The sequence below is a fragment of the Calonectris borealis genome, chromosome 9, assembly GCF_964195595.1.
Source record: "Calonectris borealis chromosome 9, bCalBor7.hap1.2, whole genome shotgun sequence".
NCBI classification, from domain to species: Eukaryota; Metazoa; Chordata; class Aves; order Procellariiformes; family Procellariidae; genus Calonectris; species Calonectris borealis.
Genome location: NC_134320.1, coordinates 15,223,392 through 15,245,326, shown reverse-complemented (window position 1 = coordinate 15,245,326; position 21,935 = coordinate 15,223,392). Strand labels below are relative to the sequence as shown.

General features: G+C 48.5%; 2 protein-coding genes across 9 annotated transcripts in view; one reads left to right on the top strand and one right to left on the bottom strand.

Annotated features, from left to right (window-relative positions):
• Positions 1-411: 411 nt before the first annotated feature.
• On the bottom strand, positions 412-21,384 carry LOC142085879 (D-beta-hydroxybutyrate dehydrogenase, mitochondrial-like). Of its 4 annotated transcripts, none has more exons than XM_075158374.1 (6): positions 21,221-21,384; positions 15,986-16,096; positions 9,336-9,477; positions 4,405-4,557; positions 2,207-2,720; positions 519-581 (listed from the first exon to the last, which is right to left on the bottom strand). In XM_075158374.1, the coding sequence occupies exons 1-5, from the start codon at positions 21,344-21,346 to the stop codon at positions 2,239-2,241; spliced, it is 1,014 nt and encodes a 337-aa protein (XP_075014475.1). In that variant the 5' UTR covers positions 21,347-21,384; the 3' UTR covers positions 519-581; positions 2,207-2,238. The 4 variants fall into 4 exon arrangements, with proteins under 4 accessions (XP_075014473.1, XP_075014476.1, XP_075014475.1 ...); XM_075158373.1 differs by having other exon boundaries at positions 528-597; XM_075158372.1 differs by having other exon boundaries at positions 412-2,720; positions 21,221-21,351.
• BDH1 (3-hydroxybutyrate dehydrogenase 1) overlaps positions 21,383-21,935 on the top strand; it is an 18,866-nt gene continuing 18,313 nt past the window's right edge. For all 5 annotated transcript variants that reach the window (XM_075158370.1, XM_075158368.1, XM_075158371.1 and 2 more), the window contains exon 1: positions 21,383-21,485. The gene's annotated coding sequence lies outside the window, so the exon portion shown is untranslated. The remainder of the gene's footprint in view (positions 21,486-21,935) is intronic.

The following is a 21,935-nucleotide window of genomic DNA, read 5'->3' as shown; positions in this document are numbered from 1 at the left end:
CTTGCATGGCCTCAGACACTTCTTGGCTTGCAAGTCTCCTTTCTGTCTGTGAGAAGAGCTAATCTTTATTATCAGGCAGATGCAACATTTGGATTAGTTACACTCAGAGTGCTGAGGCAATGAATAATGCGCAGCACCGCTCTCTCAGCGCTGTCATTTGAGGGAAACTACATAAAATACAAACACTGATGGTGTGTGTGTTTGCAGAGAGGCCTCTCTAGCTGCCTTCTGCTGATGAAATGGGTCATGCTGCCTGTTCTGCTCCAGGCAGTTTTCATGGAGCCTCCACAGTCCCACGACCTGCTGAACCACCACCACCTCCTTAATTACTGAGCCCAATTAAATCCCAACCTCAGATTCAAAGGAGGTGGGAAAACCAATGTAGAAATGAGCACTGGAAACAGAGACATGTGCTTTACAAATCTCACAGTTTATTTTTCTCTCTGTGCAAATCAGTGCTACTTAACATTACTCACATTTCACAGTGCAGGGGGCAGAAGTGATTACAACACTGCTTAAGCTGCAGTTCAGTGGGATCATTCTGGGTCCTGGATCCCAGGCAATCTCCATGTGCCGATGATCTGGAACAGAAAAGAACTGCACGGCCAGCATTTCCAGTAGTTGTTACTTGTAATACAAGCTACCTCCACAGCATCTCCAAGGGAAGCCTGCTTTCCTCCTCAGGCATCACAGCATTCACGGCTGCATGCAGACTCCAAGCATTTACAGCAAGCGGCATATAAAAAGTTTACGGCACAGTTTCCAAGTCAGAGCTAGCAGAGACAGATGAAGAAAGAGCAAACGATAAGCTCTTTTCATAGCCACTTAATCTCACATAGGACAAAACAGAACAAAGTTTAGCAGTGGAAGGGAAAGCTGGTCCTTAGAGTAAGAAGATAGGGTCACAGCCTGGCCAGCAGCGCCCGCAGCCCGCTGGCTGCTCTGCTAGTGGTCACCACTGGGACAGAGGGAACGGAGCATGAAGCCAGGCAGCCCCAGCACTTGGAAAAATGATTGAAATCCCTGTATATGGCCAACAGAAGACACCCTTGGGGATACTGTGCAAAAGTAGCTCATGTATCAGTTATCAGGAGGTTCTCTGAGGAGACAATCATGTGTGACATGGAAATTTCATTGTGCAATATTGAAAAAAAGAAACGTGTCACTTAAAGCACCCTTCCAGAGCTCATAGTCAGGCCACACTGGCTGCTCAGTGCCCCGTCACTGTTCAAGTGCAGAGAGGATGAAACCAAAAAACTGATTTGGGAAAGCAAGAGGAGCTCCCTCACCAGCAAGAGGAAGGCTAGCATGGGACAGTGACGTGAGGGAAGCAGGGGTGGGCTGGACAGTGTCTGCACCACAGCTGAGTAGTTCAGGCACCAGTACCTAAGGCAGCAGTCAGAGGGCCAAATTTGTTTGCTACATCAGATCCAACCCTGTCCCACAAAGCTCATCAGCCGTGGGTGGAGAGAGGCTTGCAAGCCCCAGCATCCACAGGGAGCGACTGAGGGATGGCTCAGACCTCACTCATTATTAAAAGGGCTTTTCTCTGCCCAGCCTGTCCGCAGTTGCTGGCTCTGGCACCTCCTGGCCACAGTGCCGGGAGGGATGAACCCTTCTTTGCAGGGATTTGACCCCCCTGAGCTAGGTAATGAGGCTGTTTAGAGGCAGTGTTTTGTTGTTTTCCTGGAAAGAGCAGACAGTCACAGTGCAGCAGAGCTTACTAGCACTATCACAAAATCAATGGAAGGCTGTGACTGACTCATTTTCAATCAAATGGAAAACTCGGCTTGTTTCCCATTTTAGTTTCTCCCTTCGAGACATCTCATAGCAACAGCTTTGCTCTGCTATTAGCAGCCTGTCCTTGAAAGGAAAAGCAAGAGCCCATTAATGAGCCAAATTTATCACTGGGGGAACTCTGCTGACCTAATTACACTAGCCACATATTTGATCCAATATGTTAACCTTCCTCTGCCTCCTCCACAGTTAAAAGGAAAACACCTTTCAACTTTAATCAGGACAGCAAGGAATACAAAGAGCAAGAACTAGGAAAAAACCCAAAAAAGCCATGCTGTTCTCAGCATCCCACAACACAAGACTTGAAGCCATAACCCAAAGTGAAAGCACATGCATCTACAGGCGAGGTGCATCAGCAATGGGTGCAGAACAGCCCTGACTAAGTCAGCTCTAACCTGTGCGTACGTACGAGCACTGGAAGGATGCCTGAAGGACGGCCGTTTACAGGGTGGCTCCGGGGACGTAAAGCCAGTCGGCAATGGCAGTGGGCAGGTGAGTCATGACTTGCAGCCTCACCCACCAGTAGGGCTCCATGGGATTGTAACGGTTGTTCGGGCACGGGGAAGTGAGTGCGTCGGTGATGTCATTCAAGACCAGAGACATGTCCTTCAGGCCACTGTTAACAAAGGACTTCATCAGGGCCACGTGGCGAGTGAAATACTCCCTCCCATAGTCCTCCCGCACAGTGTCGCTGGCTCCGCTCCACAGTGCCTCAGCCTGTTTGTCGATGCTGTCTGCCGTCAGGATGCCTGTTGCTGCCACGAAGTTACTGGGCTCAATGAGGATGACTCTGACATCCCAGCGGTACATCTCCTGCCGGAGGCAGTCGGAGAAGGCTGCCACCCCAAACTTGGAAATGCAATAGCAGGAGCGAGATGGACTCACCATCCGTCCCAACATGCTTGTGGTATTCACCACACGGCCTAGAAAGACAAGAGCGGGGAGAGATGATGGGCTGCAGAAGCAGCAGCCAGAACATCCCAGTAAAAAGGTGTTTTGTTGGATGATGCTGATTTGTAAACCCTGAATCTTGAAGAGGCGTCCACATCCCCTGTCAAGGAGCCTTTCTGTCCTGACTCAAGCAAGGCGAGCCCCTGCTCTGACCGCCTCCATGGATGGTACATATGCCTGCCTCTGTATTAAAAAGGATTTACAAAGCATACAAGAGATTTCCCTCCTAATTTTTAAGTAGGGAAGCACACAGATCTTCTGAGGCTACTAGCTGCGTGCTCTCACATCACTGTGCCCCACTCCTGCATCTTGCTAGAGAAGCTAGGTCCCAGCTAGCAGTGTTACGAGCTGGAAAGCACACAACACAGCATGATGCCATACAAGCGTTCTGGTTCTTTCTGTAAGCACGACAGCTCATCTGCAGCTAAGCTGCATAACACAGCTACACGCTTCTAGACCCGAGCTGGATGGCAGAGAACCAGTAGAGGTTTCTCTGAACCTGCAGCATGAGCAGCACAGCCTGCTCACCCAGTAGTGCCTGGAGTGCTACATGCCTGGGACAAACAGCGAGGAGACTTGACGTGCTGCTGTCTGTGGGGCAGCAAAGAGCAATTATCCTAACTCTCACCAGCAGCCCACGCCAGCCCAATTGCAGAGCTCTGGCAGCTTCTGTTAGATCATGCACTGCCTATGGGCAGTGACAGCAGTGGTCATTCCTCTGTGGACGGCTCTGTCCTTCCCCAAGACAAGATGTGTGCAATTGTGGTTTCAGATGCACTTACAAACAGGCCCTTGAAATCTCACCAGCTATTTTTACAGAGAGGATTTTCACAGCTGCAGAGCATGAGACCCTTCTGCAGCTTGAAATTTCAGCTGAGAAACAAGTGGGCAGCTCTGCTCTTTCATTCCAGGCTGAAGTGCAGCTTGGAGGGACTGTGAGAACCACCTGCTGACCTGATGGCTAAGCTACCTTTTGTAGTGAGACGGGGCTTGTTTAGTGGGTACTTGCTTTCTGGAAATGGTATCTGAGCAATCTTCTCAATATAACCCCTTTCTGTCCTCACAGAACACACAGCTGTTCCAGCATTCTCCCACACATGCTAAATAAAGAAGCTCTTCAGAGTTCTGCTCATACGTATCTTTTTTAACATAAAACAAAGATTTTTGATAATACTGTTGTCTTGTAAGATATCTAAAATCACTGTTATTGACTCTCATTCATTGCACCACTACCACTCTGCAATCACCTGTGAACTGAATACCACGAAGGGAGAAGATTCAGTTATCCAAACATAAGCACTTGGTGGACTCTGGAGGCCAGGATTATCTCGACTGGCCTCCAGTCACTTTTCCTAAAGGTGTCCTGGAGTCCTGTGTCATATCTGCCAGCACTGCACAAAGGTCTCTGATATCCTGGGATGTTTAAGATCGCACCCGCTGTGTAGGTGCCTGGACTGCCCCAAGAGTGGCCTGTACTACCAAATGCTTACACAGCATGTTGAACCCTGCTGTCTAGTTTGCCTGCATGCCTCAGATACCCTCCTTCGACTGCACAGGCATTCCTCGAAGCACAGTCTGAGTCATAATTTTTAGCTACATCTCTTTGCTGTGCTGGAAAAGCTCTCTCTGAGTCTTGCCACACTGCCCAGCATGTACCTTTAGCTCTGCGAATGAGGGGCAGGAAAGCTTTCGTCACCCTCACGGTGCCCCACAGGTTGATCTCTGCCACCTTCTTGTAGTTGTCTAAACTTGCAAATTCCACCTCTCCGAAGGTCGAGACGCCAGCATTGTTCACCAGGCCCCACAGACCTGCCAACAAACACATGCTTAAAGAGTGGAATGAGGAAGAGTGTCGCAGAGAAGAAGCCTTCCTTGTCGTTCAGAGTAACCCAACCCCTTGACAAAGAACTGGGCACTTTTGTAGAAAAAAGTTGTAGAGAAAAACCCAGCAAGGAGATGAAATACACTCTTGGTATACCAGAAGTGAAGCCAGTGGGGCTTGTTTGGAACATCAGGGAGAGTGATGGGGTCACACAAGCATTGCCTCCCTGAATGTCTCCTCTAAGGTCAAATGCTGTCTCCTCTAAGGTCAACTGCTGTCTTGGGGCTTCATACGGCTGGATCTGGCTGACCCTCTTTTATGCCGCCTGTCAGTCCCAGGTTTGTCCTCACTCAGTGACTTTATCACGGCTTTTACAATTTGGAGCGAGCTGGACTTTCCCTCAATTTAAAAAAAAAAAAGGAAGGAAAACAAATATCTTGGATTTCTAAATCCCCTTCACAACTCTGACTCACTGTTTTGGAGAGTGCATGCTATTGATCTGCAAGTTCATGGCCCAGTTAACAGCTGCTGTATTTTAGCCCAGGTATTTGGTTTCCCTCAACCCTAACTATAGCAGAAGATGGCAAACTTACAACCAATTCTTAAAACTACTAGAATTTAAGAATGAACATCTTTTGTGCATGCAGTCCTGTCAAAATTAAATTGACTGGACTTATCAAGAGCTTCTGCACTAAGCCTTACATGTCCAGGACTTAGCAGGTCACTGAGGACTTGGCCCTTCAAAGTGATTACTGCAGGAGTCCCAGTGGCAAACATTTGTAGGACTGAGTCTGTACCTTGTGAATTTGTTGAAGCACAGGACTATGCAGCCTAAACTGCAGAAAGAACAAACAGAAGAGCTGGAACAAGATAACAGAGTTGCTCCTCATTAGATGTCCTGCCATACACCATGGTTATTTTTCACTGTCTAAGTACTCAGTTGGAGTCGGGGCCCCTTTCTACTCCCTGACCTTCCTCTTACCACCAAGAACAAACACAGGGCTAAGAAGGAGTCTTCATGTCCAGGGAGCTCTGACATTGCTATCAAAAGCACCCACATCATGCTACCCTATTGATAAAGCATACCAAGCGCTCTCTCAAAATTTTTTTGGCTGTTTGCCCTGCCTCTGCTCCATAGCTTCCCTGCCCTGATGTATGAAAGTCTTTAAATAACTTCCAGCCTATATTTATTCATGGTCAGATAGTAACCATGTATTGTACTGAAGACAGGCCTCTAAGCAAATTGCAATATTCTACCATTGCCCAATAAATACCAATGGAATTTATCCTCCTGGTGCATTTAAAAACACCAACACCAACATGCCCTTGCTAGACTGGCTCTCTACTCTCACACCGGTCCTAGTAACCCTGCCCCGTTCCCAGCTAAGTTAGTTTTCCATGAAGGCTGTTGACCAGCCGTGTATAGCAGACCAGAGAAGGTCACATCCTACCCAGTGATAACAGTGCATTAACAATTCCCTCATGGTCTGTCCCAGAATGGATTTGCCTATTATAGTTGCCACCACTCCCGCACCTCCCAGCTCTCACACAGTGATCCCAGCACCCCTTTTGCCCTGCACACCTGTCTCTGACAGATGGTGGTGAGTATTGCTTCAGTTCACTGGCCTGCAGATCTATCCTCCACCAGAAAAATCCCTTCCCAACCCCCAGGGGCTGTTTGGGATAACAGCTAAGTAGTGGCCTGCAGGAAAAGCCAAGAAAACATCTTGCTCGCCTATCCTTACTTCTGTTTTTATTAATTCAAGTTTCTAAATGTTGCAGTCAGGTAGTTCTGCTCCTGCTCTGCCCAAGATCTCCTGCCTGTCCCTGCGGTACTTACTGAAGCTGCCAGCTTTAATGGGTCACGACAACTCTGAAACTCACACTCATCTGGCAGCCAGCACAGCATCTCAGCCTGAATGGGATCCCCTGCGCTGCTGCAAAGCAGGTTCTAATCGCTAGCAGGAGGACCATGGAAACAGGGCATCTGATGGTGTAATCTCACCAGTAACAAGAAGCTATGCAGAGCAAATTTAGCAGGGATTTACCAAAGACCACAAGAGACTTACACTGTTAGTCCCAAACTGACCTCTGCAGAGTATTCCTGATTCTACATTTCTCTACAACAATTTCCCATTTCTTGGGTTACGAGGTAAGACTCAGGGACAGTCATGAAAACATTATTTACAATAGTTCATTCCTGGAATTTCATTGCTCACCGATCAGGTCATGTTACTTATAGAACAAAGTGCTCATAGGTACCCGGTCACAGGGCTGTTTGCTGGACAGCGGTGTGTTTATTGAGCAGAGCCTTATCACCATTATTTCTTTAGTGTCAACAACACAGTGGGAACTGCATAAGATTGAAAACAAACAGGCACTCCTATTGAAATGAGTTTAGCCTTATGTACACAGCACAGGGAGAAGAGGTATAAATGCACAGCGCAAGAACTGTTCTGCGCTAGCTCCTCTGGGGCCACACCTCTGTGCAAGGCGCTTCAGTCTCAATAGTGTCTAAGTTCCAGCACTTATTTATTGAGCACTATTTATGGGCAAGCCCCAAACCTCAGTCACACTGACGGGCCTAAAAAGAAGCCTTTGCTGCTTTGCACGCTGTGCTGGAGCAAACAACTACAGGATAAGGCCCTGAAGAGCAGGAGCAGGAGGAACCAGTCCTACTTGCTGATCAAGGTTGCAAGACTTCTCTGTCCCTGCTACACACACGGCTTTGCAAACACTGCTGCATTTATAGAAGCAAAAGAACTGCTCCCTTACAAGCTTTCACTCAGTGGGAGATGGCTCTGTGCCACCACTGCTGTTGCTGGGTTCTTCAGGAAAAGCTTTAGAAGCTGTGAAATGTGTGACGAGGGCTGGGTGATCGTGTAGGAAGAAAAATCATGCAGAGAGAACACGTGTGGGATCAGAGCTTGTACGTAACTCGGTTACATTTCATATGCTTGTTTTAGGAGGAAGGGTGTGCTCACCTAATTTGCATGAAGGTTAGAGCTGTTGTTATTTACTATCTTTATACTTGCTGTGAACAAAGACACACCCATGGCAGTCTCATCCAAGCTTCAAGAGGAGCAACTACCCTCCAACCACACGGTCCTTAAGTCCTGGAGCCCACTGCTCTCTTTCCATTTCTGGGTAACCTCACTAATATTTCCAAATATTTCAAACCTCCTTTACTGAAATATTTTTTAATTCAACAATCGATGAGCATATTGTGTTATTTCTGCTAGGATTGTGGCAGAGTTAAAAACACTTCTTGTAAATAAAGATGACAAGAAAGCAGCAAAAAGGATTCATGCAAAAAGAAGAAGAAAGAAGTATCTTCATGACATGAAAGGACAGGCCATTTTTAATAGGGGAACGGAAAACTCATTACACTGGTGGCACATACTGTTATAGGTTTATTATCATTATTTCCTTCATATCTTATGCTTCTTTTTTTGAAGAGGTGTCCCCATGGGGACCTAGAGACCTAAATGCTGCACCAAAGTATTAGTATACAGTTGTTCCTCTTTGGATGTGTTTCTGATTGGAAACACTTGGGTTTCTTAAGCCAAAATGTGCTTACTGCTGTGTTTCCCAAACACCCATTCCTTTTCACACTACCCAGCCAGCACATGGGATGTTCAGTTGCCTTCACTTATGCCATCAGTGAGTTATAATTTCATTTTATCTCTTCACCTAAGTGACAGCCAGAACTCTGAGGTTGATGTGCCTAGCCCTTCTCCTCCAGTGAGCTCCTGAAAGATGCCCAAAAGGCTTTTTGTTCTCCAAAAGCCAGGTTTTACTGGAATATAAACTAGGATTCTTAGGTTTTCCATCAGGGGAGTCTCAAAGTGGTGTAATTCAGACACATCTGAGTTCATGGGTTCAAAATGAAATGAAACTTCAGTCCACTCTCAGCCTGGGTCTACAGCTGCCGCCCTTCTGTGGGGCAAGAAGCCTCACAACCTCACCACATGGGAAGAGGTTAGGTGGTGTCACACCAGGCTCCAACTATAAGCTCACATCCCACTGCCAAACCACCTCCAAGAAGGAAAGAAACATGCAGAAGGGACTTCTATCTTCTTTCACATGCTCTTAGGTCCATGAGTTGGACTAGCGCTTAAGGTGGCACATGGATTACGGTGGTCTATGCCAAGCCCACCCTGGATCCTGCCTCACGTCACCTCTTGGATGTTGCATGGCAAACTGAAAGCATGGATTGACCTGGCTGAAGAATAATCCAGGTTTGGGGGCAGGTCAGTTTTACGCTCCAACTCAGCACTCAGTTATGCCAACAGGTTGTACCAGCACAGCAGAGAGAACAGCAATAAGCAGCCAGGGCCCATCACCGTTTCACTAGCAGGGTCACTACAGAAAGGTCTGTATGGCTGCAGCAGGAGCACCAGGAGGGGATCAGGCTCTGGCCATCCTGCCCTTCACAGACACTCAAGGAAAAAGACACAGGCTCTTGTGGGCTTGCTGCCACTCATCACTTTTGATGGGATATAGAGTTAGAGCCTAATCCTCCAGCCAGTCTTGGTCTCTTTCCATGTGGCCAGCACATCAACAGCAAGACAATTCTCCTCACTGACCCGGCTACAGCAGTGCCTGACTGCCAGCCACTGTCACAGGCCTCCACGCTTGTTAACCCTCTTTTGGTGGGGTAGAGAGGGAACGACCTGGCCAGTGCATGGCCTGCTCTGTAGGAAGGGTTCTGTGAGCACAACAAAAAGACAGTTGTACTGGAAATACAAAGATCTCCATATACCTTTCTCTGGCTCCTTCAGGGACCTCTTCACAAAATCCACGGCCTGAGCCACCTCCTGGTCACTGCACACATCCATCTGTAGCACCTTCATGCGATCTGACTTCATATTCTTCAGCTCCCTGGCTCCGTCCCCATTCTCGTCCTGTTCAGCAGAAAAGAAAGATGTCCTGCTAAAATGGACAAGGAACAGTAATGCAGCTTGGGGCCAGGCATGTTCACATGGACAGGAAATAGAAGCTATTGAAATTGCACACAGAGGTGTAAACCTGGTGCACAAATAAATACACAAGCCACACGAACCAGTGTGCAATCCACAGCCATCTTCCTATTCCCTCCAGCACAGCTCCTAAATCTGCATCAGTGACCCACTGCTCTGAAGGACCACAAAGCCCCTGCTGTTAGCTCCTCGCATGAAGGGTTTCACATCCGTAACACTGAAATACTGTGCCAGGCTGGGATAATCGTGGCTGACTCTCCACTGCCTCAGTCTCCGTGCTCTGCAGGTAACATAGCAAACGCTTGTATGGAAATCAGAGTCAGATTTTCTAGGCTTAAAAGCAAAAGGCTAATTAGGCACTGTACTCACATCATCCCAAAATATTGCCTAGCTTCTAATGAAATAGTATTGTCAGACCACTTTGAAAACAAGACAGCAGGGACACCTTTCGCATGCCTAACAGCAAATAGTCTGATGCTACAGGATACAGCAGGAAACATTTACAACTGAACCTATATAATAATAATATTTTGCTCTTACTACACAGCAGAACAGGATGCACAGGAATATATGCACAGTGGAGATCTGCCACACAACAAGAAGATTAAAGACATGAGGAATGAAAGGAGGAGATTCTAGCTGAGGAAGCAAGAACACGTCTTTTTTTTCACACTATAGGTAATAAGAATGTGATGGGTCTGCTTTCCTTTCTATTCTTTTCCTTCCTTTCCTCTTTCCCGCCTGCCCTCCCCGCCCCCCCACTATCATTAGAGATTCTGTTACTATTGTGGGTTTTTTTTTTGTTTAGTCAAACATAAACACAGTTCAAATTCCAAATTTTTCCTGGTCACTTCCAGACAGGATTGCTGCCTAAGCCTTACAGCCTTACTCAGGTGGTATATAACAAATAAAAGTGTAAAAAGCACAGATTAGCCATGCATTTCCACAGCAGGCTTGAGATTTAATTTACCCAACTACTCCCTGAATCACAGGCTCTGCCTCACTAGGGAGGAAGAAGTTATGAATTGGTGAGTCACCACGCCTGGCTGCCACTTTTCCTTTAGCACTTGATACCAACTCCCACAGCACAAGGGCAAACAAGGTGAGCAACCCTCCCACAGTCACCTGCTCAGCAGCCTCTGAGGCCAGGCTGATGTAAAAAACGTGTAACCGCTTAATTTTTCTATACGTATTTCAGGCTATTTAATGAATATAGTACACAACATCTCACCTCCACCTTCAGTCCACTGAACAATGACGTGTAATGAAGGAAGAGAGCTGCAATGTCCATCACAGCCTTGAGCAAAACAGGGTAGCTCTCTTAAAAATCAATATATAGTTACACCAGCATTATGACAATAGTAGGAATGAGTTGCTGGCCCCATGGCTGCATATCATTTCACAATTGACTTATTTCCAGGTATCACAAAAACAGCAAATAAAGACTTGAAGCTTTTCTAATGCACATCGAACATGGTGATATGCTGTGTCTAGCCGTCTTCTCTAGCCACAAAAAGAATCTCTGAAAGTCACGTTACAAGTAGTTAATAACAGTCACCAAAATATTATATTCCCTTTGAAACGGGTGAGGGTTGTGTGATGCCTCACTGTATTTCTGGAAGACGTTCTTGCATCTGACTGAGTTATACAAAGCAACTTTCAGCTACTTAACAGTGAATAAAGTGGAGCTAATTCAGCTTGTAAAGAGATCTACTGTATCTATATAGAAACAAAAACTTAACTATATCTGTACTCAAGTACCAGTTGTCATTTCAGAGCACTGAAAACACCTTTCCCTACATGTTTTTTAATCTTTCATAATCCTTATACACTAAACAAGAAATATTTCCACTTTTCTGAGAAACAAAATTATAGGCCAGCAACTTAAAAATCCAGTATAAATGGTTTGTATTATTGATATTGAAATGAATTTTCCCCTATCACCAATGCAACTCAATCTGCAAAGTTACCTTCCCAGCTACAATTTATTCATTGTTGACAAAACATACTGATTTTGGAAGACTGACTTCAACATGCAGTATCAACTGGAACAACTTTTTCATAGTTGCAGACACCACCTCAGCCACTACTTAGATGTAAAACAAATTGCTTAACTCTTATGTCCAGAAAACCTCTTCACAAATGAAGCAGCCACGTATTTTTATGGAAAGAAGCAAACATCATCTTATGTTCCGTGGTCTTCAGGGGCTGTAAGCACATTCCCTGTTCAGACACCCCCATGGTACTTCCTCCTTGGTTTTTAAATGGTAGATTTGCTGGCTGGGAAAATACCGGAGCGGTTCCATGGAGCAGCCAGGCTGTGCTCCCCGGGACGGCCTTCGTGGCCTTGGGACTCGCCAGCAGCAGCCACAGAGCAGCCGGAGTCGAGCGGGGTCCTGGCTGCAATGGCCCAGCTGCTCCTGCAAAACCTCCCTCCCCCTCCCTTTGCTGTCGCTTCTTTTTGCCTGATCGTTGTCCTCTCGGGGGATCTCCCAGCTTCCCCTTCCCAGTTCCATCAGAGTTGAGGGCCGCCCTGCTCCAGCCCAGCCTGCTGCCCAAGCGCTCTCCAGAGAGGCCTTCAGAGGGACTTTGCCGTTTCCTCCCAGCTCCCGCATTTCCCCCGGTTACCCTGCCCTCGCAGCCCCCGCGGCTCCGGCTGCCCACCCCACCCTCCGCCTGGCAGGGGTGCTCCCGGGCGGGGAGCCCGGCAGCCGCCCAAGCCCTCTCCACCCCGCAGAGGAGCCTTGCTCCCGCTTCCGGCTTCCTCCCCTTCCCCTCGCCCGCTCCCCTCCCCTCCTCTGGTTCGGAGGATCCCAGCGCAGCCGGTGCCGAGGGACTGGCAGATCACACAGGGGCTTGTCAGCAGAGAGCCCTCCTGTAACGGGCCGAGCCGTGGCCTTTTCTCAGGGAAGCTCGTGGGATTCAGGATGAGGTCCTGGCAAGCTCCTGGGCACCCGCAGCGAGATGTCAGCGGGAATCAGGAAGCCACAAACACAACGCTGAACACCCGTGGATCCGGCCGGCCCGCTCCATCTGCGCCAGTTCCGCCCCCCGCCGCCGCTTATCCACCCGCTCCCTTCCTGCGTTTCCTCGGCAGAACACCTCGTACCTGTCATTACCGGATTCCATCTGATTTATTTCAGACTCCGTCCAACCTTTCAGGATCATTTTGAACCCTATTCCCCAAAGGGCCTGCAATCCTCCCTGCCTGGCACCATGCACATTTTCTTCCAAGTGAACTCTATTCCAGGGGACACTTCCAAGAAAATTTCACTGGGACTGAACAGCAGTCACAGGCTTAGAGCGTAAGTTTGCTCATGAGACTATCATGAGGGACTGTGTCAAAACCCTTATTCAGGATACATTTATTCATTCCCCTTTAACCACTCTGCTGCTTAGCCAGCATGAGATCAGACTGACATGGCACAGTCTGTTCCCGGTAAACTTACACAGACAGTGTATCGCACTGTGATCTACACATTTGTAAAACTGACAGATCAGCGTGTTGGAACTTCATCTAGCACACCGAAGGTGAGCTGCCTGGTTGGCAATTCCGGAGGTCTGTCTCCTTTGGGAAAGAAAGTACAATATCTGCCCTCCTCCAGCCTTCTGGAAATCCCTTGACCTCCAGGTGCTCCTGAAAATATCACGCATGGAGCAGAAATCACAATGGCTCATCCTTTAAATGCTCTTCAGTGTATTTCATCAGGTCTGTTGAACTTGAACACATCCATTTATGTAAACATTCCCTGTTCTTTCCCTTTTCTCACCTGCAGTCCTCATGAAAACTCCTGGCAGTAGGCATTTGAGAACAATTTACCCCCCTTTTTCAGTAAGATCAAAGAAAATAAGACAATGATTATTTCAACTTTTTCTGTCCTTTCTACTTTTCAGGTTATTTTGTAATCGATTTCTGTGTGTTTTTCCATCTTAATCCCAATATATTAACAGAAACTTTCTCTGTGGCCTTACTTGTCCTTGCTAAATGAAATCCCTTTTGCACTTGATTCTCTCCAGTTCTATCCCAGCCTGCTTGCACTATTCTTGTTATTCCTGCAGCTTTATTTTTGACTGTCTGATCATTAAAAAGCTCCTGATGCACCTGACAGTGTACCATCTTGCATTTAATGTTAGAGCTTTCCATGGTGGCTAATAAATCAGGGATCCTTTAATCCTCAGTATAAGAGCATGCAAGTAAGTGATGATGGAGTAACTTGTGTGAACTAATGGCCTGGCATCTGCTCTACGACAACTGCACCCATACCTGCTCTGACCCTGTAGTGAACCTACAGCAGCTCACTCTTTTCTCATCACAGGGTAAGTTTCCTTGCATTTGTCATGAGCAGTTACATGCACACAGCCAGTCACCACAGGGTAGCTGCATCCTTAGCCACATTGCATGTGCACTCCTTCACTTATTAGCAATAATCTCTCATATGCTCACACCTTGTTCTTCACAGCTCCCTGTCTTCACTGATGTTCTTGCTTCTTTTGGATCCATCATCCTTTTCTGCAGTTACTATATGCTTCCTTTTCTAGGAGCAGTCAGCTCTAGATTTATAACCATTTTCATGACACATGCATTCTACCATTAGGTTTTCAGTAAGCTCCTGCTCATCAAATTTTAAGTTCCTAGGCTGTTATGTTCCTGAACCATCTAAAACACAAAGCTGTTCCATGAGGATGCTGGCTGTCCCAAGAACCATAGAAAGCATTCGGCTGTAATATTTTTGCAACAGCTATCCAAATAACTGCGTTACCACCAGACCCTGTCCTTCAGATGCACCTAACAGCAGATAAGACAACACTAACAATCTGGGGGGGGGGGGGGGAACCACAAGTGAAATCCTGGGGCTCTGAGTCCAGGTCTCCTGAAAATTTATTAACACACAGAACAACAAAAATCACATTCTCCCACACTCTACCCCTTCAGGGTCAAGTGCTCCATTAATCTCCTGAAAGTCACCTACAGATCAACTATGATTGCTGATGCATTTTCCACTTCCACACAGAATATAAGTACGGAACCACAAAAATTTTGTCTCCGAGTAAGAAGTTGCCAGGCCAGATCAAGGGGGATGCTAAGAGCTACCCAGCCATTCTGGGACAGGTAATAATTTGTGATCAAGAAGTAATACGGTTTTTTTCATCAAAAAACCAAGCAAGCAGGGCTCACTTCAGGAGCATTTATTTTCTTTACGTGGCTTCAAATGGAGCCTGGCCCCCTCTGCTCTGCACTAGCATGCTACCTTCCGAACAGCCCTCTCAGACCACCCTATCTCCCCTCTCCTCTCTGTTCCCTACACCTGCTGCTCTGCAAAGCAAGTGCCTGATTTGCCATCACCACAGAGACAAGCATCCCAAAGCAGCGTATGACATGATTACTGAAGGATTTACAGAGCCTCCACATGGAAATTTCCAAATAGTGGCAATTTTCCAACAGGACACTCTTGCTCTCAAGTTACACAATATGTCAGCTGATAATAACTTTCCCTTCTGGTGTGGTGGAAGAACGTAACCTCCGCTGAGATCACACAGGCAATGAAAGCCACCTTTTTTTGTTCGTTCTTGCCCTCCACACTACTCAAGAATCTGTGGTCATCACTCCCTGAGCACCTGTGCTGAAATGGCCATCTTCAAATGGAGAAACAAATGGTTATGAACTGATTTTGAACAAATCAGGTTGGAAATTACATGAGTTTTGATTATCAAAACAGCAAAAAAGCATAATAAGGGTAAAACCCCAGCGGAGATGGAAGCGGAGCTGGCCCTGTTTATAAAGAGGATTACACACAACATAGTTAACTGCAAGAGCAGGGACTGGGATGACAGGTCTGCAACCCCTTCTGATTCAGTGTGCCTAAGCTGATCTTCTACAAGTGATGCCATCTGCCAAACACAAGTGACAGAGGGTGAGACCTACAGATATCAGAAAGGTACGGTAAATTTGTTTATTCAGCTATCCAGAACTGAATAGTTTGGATACAGTTGGAAACAGAACCTGAACAAGGTAGGAGAAGCAGCTTGGAGATGTGTTGGAGGAGAGTGTCCCCAAAGGAAAGTGACAGTATGAAAGACAGCAACAGATGCCAGGAAGACAGAAAGCCATAGTGCCATAGCAATCTTGGACTATCAGATTTATTGAGTGTGTTGCGGTATTGCTGAGAGGCTTCCAGCAGTGAACAGTGCCCTACTATGCAAGCTAATGTACACACAGCAGCCGACAGACAGTCCCTGCCCTAAAGAGGTCGGAATTACAGGAATGCCAAGATGTAACAGGCAGATGAAGCAATGGAAGCTGTAACAATCCCTGCCCACTGCACTGCCCTCCAGTCTTGGACTAGGGTAAACAGAGGCTGCAGATGAAGATGCTATCACTTGAGAAGCATTTTTCTCCAATCAGAGAAGAATTTTGATCAATATTACTACTCACTGCGAGCAAGCATCCAGCAAAAACAGTAAATCCCTTTGCATGAAGCCGTTTTGCCAAGGCATGTCCAAAACCTTTGTCACAGCCTGTTATTAGCACCGCCTTCCCTTCAGCCTGTGTGGGGAAAAGACAATAATACAATACCATCACATATTGCAATGCTGCAGGCAACACCAGCACCCAGCGACACAGCACAGGAGCAGCTTGCAGCCCTGCAGCCGGGGCCAGCCAGTGTTTAGGAGGTACAATTCCAGCTGTGAGCCGCAGTGAGCATATACCTGTCTGCACGCTAACCTGACTGCAATCCAAAAACCCGTTTCAGTGGAGCTTCTGCTGGGTCAACCAGCGTAAACAAGATGACAAGATTCCTGTGTAGAACCACAAACAGCTCCCAACTACTGTGAAACCCTGAATTTATTCAATTGCCAGTCTGTAACAATTTGTGTTGCCTTGATACCCGAGCTAGAACAGTAGTGCTTTCTTTCAAGTATCAGTGGCCAAAGCAGAACAGAAACATTTCAAAAGAAATTAGTGATCTACCAGCTCATAGGCATTATAAGAAAGAGCAGCACAGAAAACATCCAAATGATAGTATGTCACCTGCTTGAACTGTACAGCAGCTCTTTTAACTGTAGAGTGACTCTCTATTGTCTGTTCCCCACCTACTCCCACTCTATGCGGTACTTTCCATGCTGTATTTTAGCATACGGGAATGTAAAGGTTAGGGTTTCCTTCTGAGACACTGCAGTCTTAACAGGAACAACTTATCAAGTCCTACGGTTCCCTCCTACACTATTATTATCTTTTGACTGACGGATAAATTGAAAGAGAAGATTTGATATTCCATCTGGTATGACACAACAGGCTTGTGACAGATCTGAAAACAGAAACCCAAATCCTGAAGAGAAGCCTGTAGCGAAACACTGCCCATTCACCCTCTTTCTTTGCTTGAAAGCCATCTCTCCCCTGCTCTCCTCACCACAGCTGTGGAGCACTGAACTCCTAACGCTTAACGCAACCAGCAGGCACCCAGCTGCAGTGCTGCACGCTGCTCCCAACTGAAACCATACCCATCAGGCAATAATGTGATATAGTAATAAAGATCTAGAGAATGCAATAAGGAAGTGAGGTCACTTCCATCTCTGTGGAGATATCTGCAACTAATATTCCCTGTTACTGTATTAACAACAGCTGGAATATGAACATTTGTATTTTATACTACTTACATATGAATTGCACCGGCTTATCCAGCCACTTTTTCAGACAGAAATGGGGCAATCATGGGTGCATTCTGATCTCTTGTTTTGCTGACAGGCATGGTAGTGAAGTGGCAATAAGGAATAATTGCAGGGTGATAGTGATCAGAGCATTACTGCACAAACTCAAGACGAGCCTAAGCAGAGAGCAATATGCAAATAAGCTACACCCTGTCCTGTCCTATAACTCAAGTTGAAGTTATTGTTTTCAAAGGGGAATCATGATCTGAAGTTGAAATGAGAACTGATCAAAAGTCTATCCTGCATTTATCATTCAAACACCCACGTTAACACTGATTCCTACACTCAAAGAGCACCCAGGCTAGCGCTACTAAAGCTCTGAAGGTAGCTACAGCTAAAGGACAAAAGACAAGTGAGAATTAAATATACAGTGCTCAGACTTCATTTAATTTACAGTGACACAACTCCAAGAGAGATGAGGATCAAGTATGAACCAGATCAGAGAATTTGCCAAGGTTACCTCCCACAATAATTCAGCAAGCTGGCCCATGGAAAAGAAAGGATTTGACTTTTTTCTCTATCTCACCTCCCTAGACCCTTTGCCTCTGAATCCTGAAGACAGAGAACTTCCCAAAAGAGCTGGAAGTGTGCAGGAGATAAGGAGTTGCAATCACTTCCAGAACCCAGGACAGGCAAATAGAGAAGACACCCAATCCTCAACCATCATTAGCTCCTTCATCAGCCGGTCTGATAAGGACAGAGCTCTGCTGCAGGAAATAAAAGCAAATGGCTGTGTTCCTGCGTGCATCTAGTTTTAGCTCGCAGCAGCTGGTTTGCTTTCTCTGGTTAAAAAAAAACCCACCAAACCACCAAAATGTAGACAGAAAGGAGGAGGTTTAAAAATCCTCTCAGCTGTCTATAATGGGGAGAAAAGTGAGGAACAACTTACAGTATGAGAAGGTTCCTGTGATTATTTGTTAAATATTTGCTATTACCCTAATTGCTGGTAATAAAACATGTGACTACAGCAGCAAGGTTCATAACAGGCTGACGCCCCAGCACTAACAAGCGTGCAAAAACCCAAGGGATGTACTAGGTCTCACATCTGTAGCTGCCTCCATCTTTGTGCCATGCCGGGTTGACAAAGAGCTCCCAGGGATGAGAGCAAGAAGTGACCCCATTCCCAGCCAAAAAGATCCTATCCCCAAAAGAACTCCGACACAGAAAAACCCAATCATCCTTATCTTTTTAAAGCCCCAAGATAAGGCCTAATAGGCCTCATTCCTGGAATTTGATAAGGTCAGTCTGCAGCTTACAGTTTGACACAGTGCCGAGACAGGCAGAGAGAACTAGCTATCACCTCTCTAGCAGGCATCACAGTGACCTTAATCAGCGTTTTGAGGAACTTCAGGGGCCTCAATGTGCCACTAACGGTCACGCAGCGCTCAGGAAATACTGCCGAGGAGATGGCAGGGCACCTGAGACCTGCTAAGAGTGCAGAATAACTGCTTGTACTGGAGGTGCTGCTGTGGCATCTGGGCAGGGTAGTGCTGTCTGTATCCTCGCTGTGCGATGCACAGCACTGGAATACACGTTCCACGCAGTTCAAACAGCCCCAGCGAGGCAGCCCGATTTTAACCTGCAGCCAGCTCAGGTGCACACACCTCACTACCTTTCCCTACTGGGATATGATTGCTTTATTAAATAGTAAAGTTTCTTTTACTCATGCAGGTGATCTATCAAAATTATACACATTTATTGCAAAAGAGGCTAAGGAAAGTGAAGCTACTTTTTCAGCCTCAGTCTCACTAGTTGCCTGACCAACCTAGCAGCCTTCTATGATGGAGTGACTACATCAGTGGACATGGGAAGGGCTACCGATGTCGTCTCTCTCTGTAAGGCCTTTGACACAGTACCCGCACAACATCCTTCTCTCTAAACTGGAGAGGTATGGATTTGGTGGGTGAGGAATTGGTTGGATGGTCGCATCCAGAGGGTAGTGGTCAATGGCTCAATGTCCAGAGATCAGTGAGAAGTGGTGTCCCGCAGGGGTCCATATTGGGGTCGGTACTCTTTAATATCTTCATCAATGACATAAACAGTGGGATCGAGTGCACGCTCAGCAAGTTGGCAGATTACACCAAGCTGGTGCGGTCGACACGCCTGAGTGATGGGATGCCATCCAGAGGGACCTGGACAAGCTTGAGAAGTGGGCCCCTGTGAACTTCATGAGGTGCAACAAGGCCAAGTGCAGGGTCCTGCACCTGGGTCGGGGCAACCCCTGATATCAATACAGGCTGGAGGATGAAGGGATGGAGAGCAGCCCTGCCGAGAAGGACTTGGGGTACTGATGGATGAAAAGCTGGACGTGAGCCGGCAATGTGCGCTTGCAGCCCAGAAGGCTGACCGGATCCTGGGCTGCATCAAAAGAAGCGTGGCCAGCAGGTCGAGGGAGGTGATCCTGCCCCTCTGCTCTGCTCTGGTGAGACCCCACCTGCAGTGCTGCGTCCAGCTCTGGAGTCCTCAGCACACGAAAGACATGGACCTGTTGGAGTGGGTCCAGAGGAGGGCCACAAAAACGATCAGGAGGATGGAACACCTCTCCTATGAAGAAAGGCTGAGAGTGTTGGGGTTGTTCAGCCTGGAGAAGAGAAGGCTTCAGGGAGACCTTATTGCAGCCTCTCAGTACTCAAAGGGGGCTTATAAGAAAGATGGGGACAGACTTTTTAGCAGGGCCTGTTGTGACAGGACAAGGGGGAATGGTTTTAAACTAAAAGAGGGTAGATTTAGACTAGATATAAGAAAGAAATTTTTTACTATGAAGGTGGTGAAATGATGGAACAGGTTGCCCAGAGAGGTGGTAGATGCCCCATCCCTGGAAACATTCAAGGTCAGGTTGGATGGGGTTCTGAGCAACCTGATCTAGTTGAAGATGTCCCTGCCCCGGCAGGGGGGTTGGACTAGATGACCTCTAAATGTCCCTTCCAACCCAAACTATTCTATGATTCTATGATTCTCTCTGGACAATGCGGGAACCCACCACGCTTGCCTAGACTTCATCTTCTTCTACTGTGTCACGTGTTTTCTGGATCCTGTTCCCTTTTATGCCCTCCCTGACCGTCCGCTTGTTATAAAGCAGATTAATTTGAAGATGAGAGCAGTTACACAGTAAACTTTGCTTGTTGCCTTTTTCCAGAGTCAGGAAATTGAGGTTTTCAATCCCAGGAAAAGGAACTGAAAATACTCACTAAAGGGAAGGTATTTTCTCAGATGGGACAGGGATGGGGAATGTCAGAGGAGCAGAGCGGATGGCAGGAGAGCGAAGTGGGAGGTTGCAAACAGGCCAAAGCTGTTATCCGGCCATTTCAGAGGGGCAGGACTGAGCTGGAGGCCCTGGAGCAAAAACACGTTGACTTGCAAGTTCTTCCCGGAGCCTGCAGAAAGGTTGTCTGGAGCGTAAGCAAGAGCTAAGTTAACTCCAGCCCAGTGAAAGAACCCCAGACATTTTGTGTTATTTTTTAAAAACGTACAAAAGAGACTGGTTATGCAATTCTGTTCCCTTCACAGGGCTTTTTTTCTCCCTTACGCTCACTTCCAAATTCAGCGTACTGGAAGAAAACCCACGTGCGCACCGTATCGTGAACCCTGTGAAGTGAAGTGGGGGTTTCGCGGCAGCGCGGGGGTCAGCACGGCAGCAGCGGCCGCACCGCGGCCCCGGACGCGCCCCACGAGGGGCCGGCGGCCTGCCCGAGGCGGTTCACAGCTCGGCGTTCACCTCCCCTCGCAGTGCCTGTGTGCAGCTCCGCCAGCCCAGCCGCCCGCTCGGGCAGCGCCGTTTCGGCCGCCTCCAACCGCCACCGGCGCGCGACGCCTCAGCCCCGGCCTGGTTAAACCGCAGCCGGCGGCAGAGGCGGGCCCGAAGGCGCGGCGCCATTTTGGGCCCCGGGGGAGCCCGCGGAGGCCTCCCCCCGGCGAGCCACAGAAGGGGCCAAAGCCCCCCGGCCGCGGCGGGGGTACTCACGGGCAGGGCGCGGCGGGCCCGCCGCGGCAGGAGGAGGAGGAGGAGGCGGTGGGCCAGGCACCGCCCGCCGCCCGCCAGCAGCATCGCGGCGCCCAGCGCCAGCAGCAGCATCGCGGCGCCCCGCATAGCCGCAGCCTATCGCCGCCGCCGCCCGCGCCCGCCCCGGCCCTTCCCCCGGCCCGCCCCCCGCCGCGCCCCGGCAGCCGGGGCACCGGCCCAGCCTCATTCAAACGGCAGCAGCGCCCGGCAGGCCCGCCGGCTCCAGGTAACGTGCGGGGGGCCCGCTTCCGCCGCCGCCTCGGGGCCTCCGCGGGAGAGGGGTGGGCGGGCTGGGAGGGGTCGCGGCGGCAGTGGCAGGCCGGCCCCGCCGGACCCCTGGTTGCCGGGCCGCCCGGTGACCTTGCCCGCCCGCCGGGAGGGGGCGATCCGGGCGGGGCAGGCCGCGGCGGGAAGCGGGGGGCGCTGGCATCCCCCCCTGCGCGGCCTCCACCTGCAGCCCGCCCCACGCCGCTCACGCGTGGGAAGCCGCGCCCCTCTCCGTGCCTCTCCGCTCTCACGGGCGCTCGGCCGCCACGCACTCGCTCGTCCTTGGCGAGCACCGTGAGCCCGTTGCCGGCCGCGGGAGCCGCGCCCCTGCGTGGGGCAGGGCCGGCGGGCCCTGCCCGGGGAAGGCCCGTCCCCTCGCCCCCTCCTTACGAAATTCCTCAAAAAAAAA